General features: G+C 39.8%; 3 protein-coding genes across 4 annotated transcripts in view; all 3 read left to right on the forward strand.

Annotated features, from left to right (window-relative positions):
* The window catches only part of LOC140945455 (uncharacterized), a 105,747-nt gene that overhangs the window by 57,759 nt on the left and 35,488 nt on the right, over nucleotides 1-12,500 (forward strand). The window lies entirely within an intron of this gene.
* Nucleotides 1-12,500, forward strand: part of LOC140946141 (uncharacterized) — a 106,540-nt gene that overhangs the window by 46,927 nt on the left and 47,113 nt on the right. The window lies entirely within an intron of this gene.
* Nucleotides 1-12,500, forward strand: part of LOC140946663 (uncharacterized) — a 42,060-nt gene that overhangs the window by 27,989 nt on the left and 1,571 nt on the right. The window contains exon 10 of the mRNA XM_073395771.1: nucleotides 12,160-12,500. This exon is cut by the window's right edge and continues 913 nt beyond it. Within this exon, the coding sequence (XP_073251872.1) occupies nucleotides 12,160-12,500 (341 nt within the window). The remainder of the gene's footprint in view (nucleotides 1-12,159) is intronic.

The following is a 12,500-nucleotide window of genomic DNA, read 5'->3' on the forward strand; positions in this document are numbered from 1 at the left end:
ACATTTTAAGTAAGGTGAGCTGTTTTTTTTTTTATTGAAATCCTTTCATTTTCGTAGGTTACGGAAACGATAGGTTTTTTTCCCATACAAATCCTTATACTTTGAATGCCGATGCTCGCCGATGCCCATATTTCGAGCTTAGGCTACCTGTGCGGCAGGTAAAGTTCAGTGTTTCAAAATGGCTAAAATTGACCCAGTTTGACCTTTTTACCTCATTCTTTGATTGAAAAAAGCAATTTTGCAAAGGAAAAACCTACAAGACCTACGAAAAACGAGCCTTTAGGCTGTAAATATCTATTTATGTGCGTTTCGAAATTGGAAGTGTTTACACAATACAGACAATTACCGCCAGCCTACCATGAAAATTCCTGAACTTCGATGGTGTCTTACAGAGATTTCCTTCACTTACCCAAGCCAATTCCCAGGTATGTTTTAAATGAATGTCTAAATGTGTGATTTATACAGCAAGAAGAGAATTTGGAGTTATAGCACGTGTTAAATATTGCCGTCGAAAATGAGTAACGAACATACATTTTTGTTATCCTGAAAACCTATCCCTCATTTTTAAAATTATTTCTGTACGACCAGCTTCCCTGTTGTCCAGAAAGTATCTTCTAGTGGAAGGAAAAGAATTTTTCTGTTCGTGGAAAGTCTCCAAATTTCTCCATCCAGCTTCCTTTGCGAACGCGTGTACAAAGATTGTCAAAACTAATTTACCCTCGAGAAACACAGGAAAGGGATTATATGGGTATCTTATCTATCTTCTGTATAACGACCCGGTGAATATAGTAAGCTCAACTAGTTATCGTCTCCTAACCGCTGCTAATAGGACAACAGCGTTTAGGTTTCGATTCAGACAATCGGGGACAAAATGAGTTGAGACACTTCGCCCAAAGCTGGGCTTTTTTACGTTTTACTAACTTCAAAAGGAGAAAATATAGCATTCCTCCCCCATCCCCTCCGTGCAATGTTGTGCCCTTGTTCTAGCTACCTATAGAAAACAACAAACACCCCAACTTTGAATGGAGGGGACAGGGGAGGGGTGCGGATTCTTTTGTTCTCCGAAGTTACCCTATTTGAGTACAATGTCTCAACAATTTTGTCACCGATTGTAGCTTTAGCCGGCTTCAAAGTGCTGGTTGAGCTGTAGAATCAGTATTTATTCGGTTAAGTTTGTTTAAAATTTAATTTGCACCTTTAAGCTTGACTAATGAATAAACTTTCAAAGTTTAAAGCCGGCGAAGTTTTGAGAAACAGTCACAAGTTGACTCAGCTTTATATGAGTTTTCGTATTAACTAGAGGTTTACTATTTATTACGGGTTTGAATGAAGCAGAAAAATCAAGGAATGAAGATCTAGTCTTCAAAGAGAAAAATAAATAAAAGTTTATAAAGAGTCAGATTGTTCTTCTCCCTGGGAGAAGCTTTGAGAGAACTTCAAGTCAGTGATACTTTTTACCAGCAGGCATCGATTGTATTACTTAAATATTTACTCTTTTCAAAATTAATTTTGTCTGTTGTGATATTGTAAGCTGCGCTAAGAATGAGTCATAAAGAGAAATAAGTTTGGAAGAAAAAAGCGATTGCGAAATTTCAGTGATTGTTTTGTGTTCTTACAGTTTTTATAGTGAAGCCTAGCGAGACGTAACAAGAGTTGTAACTTAAAGACGATCATTCAAGGAAAAATAAATACGGATATCAAAATGTGCCTTTAATGCTGATACTGATATGAGATGTCCAAACGATTTCTTAGAACTGATAACATGTTGATAGTCTGTCTTTGATTTCTGTTAATTTGCCGTGAATCTGGGATCATCAACAGTCGCCCCATGTAAGTGAATCCAAGACAGTCGCAGATCAACGCCGTGGATTCTGGATTAAAAGTACTGGTTTCCGTACCATGATTTTTTATCAGTTGAACTTGAATTCCGGATTCCAATCTCATTAGAGTGGGATTCCGGATTCTTTGAGCTGTATTCAAGATTGCAAGGCCCATGATTCCGGATTCCACAATCAAAAATTCTCTGGATTCCGGAATCCGAATTCCCTTACATTGGGCGACATAAATCACTGCAAACTCGTCTTGAACTGTATTGTTTTCAGTCCGTATGACTAGATCACTCTGTGCTGACTTTTTTCGTTAAACGCCTTCTTGAAGGGTAGAACTTAACGCATTTTGGTTTTCACTGACGGGTAGTTCTTGTTTTTTTGTAGCTGAGTAATTAAGCTGTAGTAGCTTGTAGAAGTAATAAGAAACCTCTGCATTAAAATGGTTTGTTAGCCTCCTGCAAATAGTACATCCTTTTTTTATATTCTGATTGGTTAACATCCCCACACCACTAACAACTTTTTTTCAACAGGTTAATACCAGATGCGCATGGATCGGCGTCTTCGTAACCTCCATTAGTTCATCAGTTACAGATTTTTAGTCAGTTGAATTATCCTCTTATTTCATCCATTAGTTGGTTTGTAAATATTTTATGTCAACAAAAGGTCGGTGTCTATAAAATTTGTAAACAGACGTTCTTGTTTGATGATGTTGCTTGAAAGAGTTCAAAGAAAGGCGGCACGTTTTTGCTTCCAGAATTACAACCGAACAGCTAGCATTACAGATATACTTAAAGAACTGGAATGGGATACTTTAGAAATTATAATTAGAAGAAAGAAAAACAAATTAACACTAACGTACAAACTGAGTCATAGTCTTGTAGATATTAAAACATAAAAATTTCTTGTACCTATATAATAGCGAGACCTGGACATGTAGGAGCCATGTCTTTAAATATAGAATACCCAAAATTCGCAAGGACGTTTTCAAGTTCTCTTTTTCCCTTAGATTCATATGTGAAAGGAATCCTTTGCCTTCAGCGACTGTAAATTCTAAGTCACTTGACTGTTTTAAAACAAATTTAGCAAATTATCTTAAATATGAAATGAGACACGACTAGGACGTTGTATTTATTAATATTATTTATTTTGATAGGTTCACTTATTCTACTTAGCTACTTGCCAGGTGTTTTATTTCTTACAAACAGTAAGTATAGTGTGATGTCTAATCGACTTTACCGACGTAATAAAATGTAGATGTAGATGTAGATCATTTTTGTGTGTTTTTGTCTTTTTAAAATTTTTCATTCTTTTTGTTCGGTAGCAGACTAAATCAGTTCCGTATAAAACGGATGATTTATGGGAGATTTGTGTCACCGGCGCCGCGAGGAACTTTCTTGCCTAGTTAGAATTGTTAACTCATGTTTAATGAACGAGTCGGAGTGCTCCATAAAACCCGTTTCTCTAGATCTCTTTATTCTTTCCACAAATCTTGGTATTTCTTTATTAATTTTCTCTCCAAAATTAGAGGTTAAACACAGCTGAACATTAATTTTTAAATTTCTTTATTTTTTTCCATTTCTTAAAACGAATTATTAGTTGGCCGTTATTACAGTAAGGACGCATTATCCGTCTGGACGAACTTGGGCAAACATTTGTAGTTCGTCTGGTTATGCGTGTCAGGTATAAAGACGGGCACAAGACGCATTATGCGTCCAGACGAGCTACCTTCGTGGTACGTTGTTCAAGACGTATTTCGAAGGAAAGTTCGTCCAGACGTACAACTGATGTGTCTTGAACCAGTTTTTATACTTGAGACGCATAACCAGACGAACTACAAATGTTTGCCCAAGTTCGCCCGGACGGATAATGCGTCCTTAGTGTAAAAATGACCAATGTGTTTTTTCAGGATAGTTTATTTTTTTTAAAAGAATCTATTTAACGAGTTTGATAGATTTCTACTATTCTCGAATAGCAAGTTTTACTTACCTGGCACCTTAAGTGGTTTAGTTAGAAACGTTTTCTTTACAACTTATTGATTAGGTAACAAGGACATTTATCAGTATTCTAAATCCTAAGATGAACTGTTCGCCTTAGACGTTCCCCACAGCTAGCTGGTTATAAGCCATGGTTAATTGTAAATTAGTTTTTGAACCTCAATTAGCTTCAGACAATTATCCAGAAAGTGTGTTTCATCGAAGAAGAGGATGACTCTTGCCACTATGTTGGATTTCTATAATGACCTTGGCATGATTGTAAAACATCACAACACACTGGTATACTTGTTCTTTCAAACACGGCATTTAAGCCATGATTCTACTTGGTCTTGCACTGTAATGTCCAGTCACTTATTAGGGACCTTGAGCAACGACGACGACGACGGGAGTGAAAACGTCGGTAAAAAAATGAATTTGCGTTCTTTCAAATTTCATCGCGTTTATTTGGACCCGCGCAATATGTCAAATGCAGGCGACTTTTCCTGGAGTTGAATTCTTAAGGATTTTATTCAAGTTAAAAGAGAGGAAGAAAAACTCGTCGTGGTATGTTCACGCCCTCCATAAAAAGGCAAATTAGGAGGTTTCACGTCGTAGTCGTGCAGTGGACGTCAAAGAAATGTACTAAAAAGCGTGATGCACGTGCAGAGCTGTTGTTTTGATCGTTAAACCCATTGTTTTTTTGAAGTCGTCGTTGTGGTCGTCGTCGTAGTTGCTTAAGCTCCCTATTTAAAAACAGTTTGGTAGAACTGATAAGTCATAACATCGCAAATGTTAGGGTCAGTAAACTTCACGAGGTCAAGCTGTTATTGCGCCTTTTCATCCTGACCAGTAATTTAAAAACAACAAAAGGGGTTGAATTCTAAAGTACATGTGGTTAGAGGAATAATGAAACCGATTATGAGTTCTTTGCCGTCTTTCCCTTTACTACCCTTCCGAAATTCTTAACCAGCTCTTGTTTACCTTATTCTATGCTATGTGGTTTTCTTCAATCTCGTAGTACGAACTGCCCAAAACAGAGCACGCGGAAGCTTCCCGCGCCCTGTTCCCCACGTCCTTTGCAATGCCTTACGCTTGTTTCCGAATTGTTTTCCGTATTCTATGCCGTGTTTGGCCAGGCTAGAACAACGCATGCGTCCGCTTTTCTTTTTCTGTTTCCTACTTCCTTTGCAATACTCAGGGCTCGTTTGCCACATTCTACGCTTAGATCATGATAGTCACCACCCTCATAATACGAACCTGAAAGAACAACACGTGCGTTTATTTCTCTTTCCCTTTTTCGTACATACCTGGGATCATTTTACGTTTCTGTGAAACTTTTGCCCTACCCCTCCCCTAAGCCAACATTTTGCCCTAAGTAAGAACTAAGTGTTAATGTTGGTTTAGTGGAGGGGTAAGTGGGCAGTTTCCCAGAAACGTAAAATGATCCCATACCTGGCAATGCTCAGTGCTTTTTTGCCGTACTCAATACTCTGTTTGTATCCTCCGACGCGCAGATAAGACCTGGCCAGAACATCGCACACTGATGTTTCTCTTTCTGTTTCCCTCTTCCCTTGCAATGGCCAGCTCCTCTTTGCTGCTTTCTATACTTTGAACGTAGTCCCCAACCTCGTAAAACGACAAGGCTAAAATACGACAAGCCGCTGTTTGCCGTCCCTTATCACCAACCTCCCTGGCAGTTCTCTTTCCCCCCCCCCCTCCCAGCAGACCGGCGCTCTCCCAACTGAGCTAACCATGCGGCAGTTAAACGTGGCATAAGTTACTGTATTCCGGAAGAGCATCGCCCTCACACAACTACAATTTTGGACAGAATCAAGGATGAAGCCGCGACGCACCATTTCTGGGTGGAGGGTGGGGTCTAGGTTTTCCATGGCTAAGATCATAGCCATCCGAGCCGGAAGTGCATCGGGTGACTCCGACCCGAGCGGCTGCGAAGGATGCTGTCACGCAACTGGTTCATCGTTTAAACTTTAAAGACAGCCGACATGGCCATCTTAATCAAAATCACATCTTTTCCGTTTATTTCCCCGTTAACATTGTTAAGTAAACCCGATATGCGCTTATTCAAAGACTAACAGGCTGTAAAAATGACTGTTACATTCTATAAAATCGGTATAAAATCTGTTATCTCGAACATTAATGTATTCTACAAACTTTACTTAAGGCAATGGGCATTTGGCAATATTGTTTCTCAAACCATTCATCTCAACTAAAAGTTTCGCCCCATCTTGTATCACGATACCGATCATGCGTCAGAAGGCAATCTTACAGAGGGCCAAGTGACGCGCTTATGGACAGGGTTGAGTAAATATGGATAAGGCTTTTAAAGTCGAAACCGGGAGTCGAAATAAGAAAACATTGAAGTATAAAATGCAGTCTTTTGTTCTCTTAAAACCTCGGTTCCCTAAACACCCAGGGGCACCCAACGAGAATATAGTTCAAAACCACTTAAAAATAGCATTGTTAAACATATTTTAGTATTTAAACGGTAGATATAGGCATATTTTTATCCCCTAAAAATTTTTCATCCGTTCGGATTTCCTAGCTGAAAGTCTAACTATCCGAAAATTATAGGGATCAACCTTACCTTTTCGAAAATTTCTGCCAGAAAAAAAGGCTCCCGAAAAATCTAGATGAGCTTTTTAGGGTAAAATTCTGTTAAAAATGGGCAATAGTACCAATTTTTAGATGTTCGAAAATCCTAGAAGAGGTAGGCAAGCAACAAATTTTACAAAAAAAGGTCCGAAAATTCTAGATCTCAAATCGTCTTCCGAACAGATATTTTCCGAAAATTGACGTTGGGTGCCCCTGACTCCCTCTTATCCAGGAACAGTACAAGTATCACTCAGGCTTCCATTCCATTCCATCTCTAATCTGGATCTTAATCCTTGTTTTCTATTTGTTGATCATAAGCCTTCTGTGTAGTTTAAACGCAAATAATATTAGTACTAGGCTGCCTACGTTATCATCTCTTTGCAAACACGTTGACAAAGAATATGTCGCTGTATAAATCTCTAAGATAACTGACTGGCTTAAACCCCAGTCCCAGCCAGACTCCAGCGAGGAGCGGTAATCGGCTTTTGTCCCAGCTTATAACACCATGTGTTAGGGATAAAAATTTTGATTCTTACCAAAACGTAATGGCTTTTACGAGTTGCACTCCAATCTACCGAACATGTAGTCCCACACAGCCGTTTTTAGTGAGGTCACGCAACGCTCCTCCCCACTAATGGCGTGGAGCGTTGCGTGACGACACTCTAAAAACGGCTGTGTAGCAGACTACCGGACATGATGAACAAGAACAAAAAAGGAAATGACGACCAGTTGTGATTTGCACTTCCGCCAAACTTAGGTCCCCAGCGACTGCTAGGCGTTCTCTCTTGACCCGTTGTCCGCCCGAAGAGTCTCTCTCGTTGACGTCACAGCTCACCGTAGAATTGACCGCGCTGAGAACGCCTAGGGACTGGGCTGAAGTCACGCAATTTTTAATTTATGGGCGCTTTCCATTCGTCAAAAATTCCGGTCTGAAATTCTGGAAATTCCACGTGCCCAATTATATAGAACTCAGAGAGGAAGGAAGAATTTAGTTTTCTTAAATAGAAAAAAAAAAAAAAATTTTTCCATGGCAATATCTGAGCTATGAAGAAGTGAAACCCAATCGGGCGTGAAAACTTGATCACTATTACTTGCGCGTCATTCACGTGATTTTAATCGTTGACAGACTGGAACCTCTTCGCGACGTTGGCGACGAAGATTATTTTCAAAGTCTTCAAAGGAAGAAAGCGGTTTGATCTGTCTTCAAGTTCTTCTTTTCGCTTGGTAATACGATATTAATCAATAAGGGAAAAAGGAATTACTGTGTACAGCCGCAGCAAAGTTCCGTGTTCACTACATGTACAGGTATGTGTGTGTGACTGGCATGATACTGATTTCCGCTTTTCGATCGATTCTGCTATCATCTCGGGTTTTGTTTTACCTAGGTAAAAATTCTGGGAAGGTTTCACTAGTGATATCGGCTCCAAAAGTTTCCAAGCAAGTTAAATTTTTTGGAGCGAAAATTCAAGAAGGCAAAATGTGCAGGGATCTAGCTGATCAAAGAGATGTTTTTTTCTTTTATCTCGCTGTTATTTCTTACGCTAATTCAACTTGCAAGGTTAACAAAGGCGAAGACGCAGACGACTCGTGCCCCCAAAATTTCTTTCACAGCGTGATCTATGTCCGGTTCTGTCATCAAGACCCTCGCCGATGAGCGTCTATTGGCTAGCAACCTCGGTTTTTTATTTTCCCCTAGCTATTGCTTTGGGGTAGCTGTCAAGGTAAACTCTATTGTTTTCGAGACATATCCAAGACCCAGACGATAAAATTTCCCCGAGGTAAGTTACCTAGGGAAAAATCGGTCACACTTAAAAAATCAAGTTTCCCTAGGTAAACTGTCAACAAGTCGTGTTTACCTAGGTAAAAAGTCTGTAGTGTGACCACAGCTATTTAATAAAAACCATAGAGCGATGCTTCGGACTTCCTGCTTGATTACCAACCGCTGTTCGGGAAAATGACCCCGCATCCATCCACTCGTCATGATCACCTCAGAGCGATCTCAAATTTAACGAAACATCAATCCTCACCTTAACACAGAGGCCACGATTATGGGGTTTTAAGAAGAGAGTTATTGGCCTAAATCTGTAACTTTATCCTGCTGTTTTGTTTTGGTAGTTTGATCAACAAGTCCCAAAAGTTAAAAATTGGTGCCATTTATTGAGTGGATCATGGGCTCCTGGGTGGATAGAAAATGAAGACCTAAGATCTAAGACCCAAAAATGAAGACCCCCTCAAACTGCTTATAAATAGCTGGAAACGGCTATCTCGATCTGAGTTGTGTCAGAAATTTTCAATAAATTTGACCGGGGTGTTCGTTTTCTACAACTCCCCCCACCCCTCGCCTCCCAAATGTCGAAAACAAAGACTCCCCTCAAAATCACTTGAAAACTGCTCGAAGCGGCTTCCAGACTTAAGAGATGGGTAAGAGACAACAATATCTTCAATTATAGGAAAATTAGACCAAGGTCTTCATTTCCTACAAAACCCCCCAGATATCCCCCTTAAAATCGCTTAAAAACGACTTGAAATGGTTTCTTGACCTGAGAGTTCCTGGAGTTTAATTTTTTAAGAATTGCATCCAAATTAAGAAAGGGAAAGAAAAATTTGACGACCTGTGTTTCTGCACTTCTTGAAACGTTACACTAGGATGTTTCAAGCCGTAGTAGTGCTGTGGAGGTCACATAAATCTATGAAAAAGTGAGATGCACGTGCCGAGCTGTTGTGTTACTCATAAACTAATTTTCTTTTTTTTTTTGGATGTTCCTGTTGCCGCCGTTGTTGTGGTTGCTTAGCTCCCCCATCGTCAATAATAAAGACGTGACTGCAAGCAATGACTTACAAATGCGTGTACCTTAGTGCCAACCGTTTTTCGATGGCATGGGAAACGGGAATTCAAGTGCCATTTCCATTTTTCGTTTTCGCATGACACTGAAAAACAGATTTGAATTTTGCTTTTTGTTTTTCGTTTTCGCCTAAGTTTGAAAAACGGTTTTGCACTTCGTATTTCGTTTTTTGTTTTCGCATCACTTTGAAAAACGGGTATCAATTTCAGTTTTCGAATTTCGTTTTCGCATTACTTTGAAAAACGGATTTGAATTTCGTTTTTGTTTTTCGTTTTCGCATTACTTTGAAAAACGGATTTGAATTTCGTTTCTCGTTTTCTCATCACTTTGAAAAACAGATCTGAATTTCGTTTGTCATTTTTGCATGACTTGAAAAAGGGATCACTGCACCAGTCCAGTCATTTGAAGCCCCGGCCACCCCCTCGGGGTTGACCGGGCATTCACTTTTTATGTAACTGAAAGTAAGTGAATTTTCCTCTCCCCGGGGCCAAAGTGAGTAGTAAACTTCCCCCCTCCCCCCCCCCTAATGATATGTCTTACACACACACGGTACTCCCTTTTTTAACAATGGATAACAAATGATATGATGATAGCCGCGAAAAAACACGCAGCTATCGCAACACTTGCATATCCTCGATGGAGAAGGAAAATGGCGAACATTTAAACACTTAACAACTTGAGGTCACAAAATGAGAGATAACAAAAAATTACAAATCAAGTTTTACAGTCTTCTGGAGTTTTTGTAGAATGACTCAATCATTACAAAGTGTCTTTCTTGTCGTCATTTCCAGGATACAACAAATTACTACATCATAAGGTGTTAAACAATTGGGCCACTTGAACGGGGAAAAATAAGACTCGTCTAGTTAACTTCTCCAATAAGTGGCACAAAAAATATGTTCAAGGCTTAAAGAAAACGGGACTCAGCTAAGACACTCCTTATATGCTCGTATAAATGGTACAGTTTGTGTCTTATTTAAGACGTGTCGTATGTAAGCCGCGTCAAAAGACACTTTACAAAGCATACATGTATTTCCTCAGCTGCCAGAAGCGATAAAAATGTATGCAAAACTACTACGCCGCGCGAAAATGGAAACGCTTACCACAGAGTGACTGCCCTGCTTATTCCCCGGTCAGGGAGGCAAAGACCGGTATTCCTAGCGTATCCCCCACCTACCGGGGAATAAAAATGAAGTGATTATGAAGTGAAAGGCCCCTCATTATCCGGTCATCCCCTTGGGGGGGAGGGGGTGGGGGCGGAGTTTCAAATGACTGGTGTATTAATCCACTTTTCAAATTCATGCAAAAATGACAAACGAAACCCCAGTCTGTTTTTCAATAACAAGCAATACAAAAACGAAAACCGAAATTCAAATCCGTTTTTCAAAGTGATGAGAAAAGGAAAAACAAAAAACGAACGTCAAATCCGCTTTTAAAAGTAAGGCGAAAAACGGAATACGAAAACCGAAATTCAAATTCCCTTTTCAAAGTGCGGCGAAAACGAAAAACGAAATTCAAATCCGTTTTTCAATGTCACGAGTAGACAAAAAACGAAAAAATAGAAATGGAAATTTTACAAGACCGAAGAAAAACGAAAAATAAAATGAAATTTGAATTCCATTTTTTTATGCCATCGAAAAACGGTTGGCACTAAGGTACACGCATTCTTACAGCTCGCATTTTTCAGAAAAAAATGTGGACTACTGTCAGTGTACTGTTGCAGTTGATAGAAACAAACCCATGACTACATTACTGTAAGATCTTCGAGTGACATGCATGGTGATCTATACATCAAGTCAGAAGGTAAACGCAGCGAGCAAGTGAAGATACTCTTAATATGCCTGAAAATATGAAATCTGTATCTTGTGTAATATTGTCCTAATTAAATAAATAATCATAACTATAACAAAATTGTCAAATCTGATTGGCTCTCAACTGCCCTGATTTCAGCCTTAATTGGACAGTCTAATTGGACAGTACACGTCATGCCTAAGTAATTGGACAGTACGCGCCATCACTCGCGCGCTTAAATGGCCTTTTTTTTCACTACTAGCAAAACAAAATTTCGAATTTCTTATGTTTTGGTTTAAAAAATAGCCTAATGTATCACAAATTTTGTTAAAGTTATGAATAATTGGTAACAGAACTTCGTGTCGTCCAATTCAGTCTGTAATCATACTCGTGATTAAACAAATCGGACTCCCGCTAAGCGGTCGTCCGATTTTGTCAGGGGGGGGGGGGGGGGCCCACGACTTAGCGAAATTTCGTGTACCTATGATCCACCGATTTATGACATCACATCCGGTTGCAGAGTTGCTGCTCTGTTTTCGAGCGAAGCACAAAGATGGACGCCCGATGCTATTTGGTTTCCTCGTTATTTTTACCCACAGGCTAACGGAATTATGTATCTTGAATGCCGAGAATATTAAGAAGGTATATAGCCGGCCTTTCAAGCAAATGTCATGACCAAACAAAGAAGTTTTAGTATTATTTTAACGATAAATATCATGCAGGTGCGAGGAATGTCATGGCGAGTCTTGCGATGTTTCAAAACGAGTGTCGTTAACGTTTTGCGGCTTTTGCGGCCTCTGATTTAGAGAAGTCATCAATCAAAATATAATTTCCTAAGCGGAATAGAATGGGGAAAACGCCGATGGCCACAGTTTAAAGTGTTCACCGCTGGAAGGCTGGATCACGCCCCGTAAAGTTGCAGAAAGGCGCAGAAGGAGGCGAGAACTCTCCACTTCGCGCCACTCCTCCCGCTTCTCAATATGGGGCTTACGTTGATTTTTACTATTACAATAACCTCGTGCTACGTGTATAATTGAATACTAGGGTCACTTTTGTACCAGTCAGGTTCTTCACTTGTCCAATTGTAATGTAAATCTCCCATTCTTTTAGCTGACCAATCTACCGCGATCTCAGGAAATCAGACGCTGATGCTGTCTTCTCTTGAACCTACTCAGAAAGCGTCGACTACTTCAACCTGTACCAAAAATATTATGCTTCTAGCTGGAGAGTGGGGTTCATCCAAGGGCGGTCTCCCAACATTTAACAGGCAACTAGCGATAGAGCTGGCGAAAAGCTCAAATCTGAAGGTCAGTTTGTACGTTACAAAGTGCAGTGAAGAAGATAAGCGAGAGGCAGCGAGTAGTGACATCAGCATTATAAAAGCAAACGAAGTACCTGGTTATGACGAACTTGACTGGCTAGGGGTCCCAAATGAGGAATTGCCGATGATC

Source organism: Porites lutea, chromosome 8, assembly GCF_958299795.1.
Source record: "Porites lutea chromosome 8, jaPorLute2.1, whole genome shotgun sequence".
Classification (NCBI taxonomy): Eukaryota; Metazoa; Cnidaria; class Anthozoa; order Scleractinia; family Poritidae; genus Porites; species Porites lutea.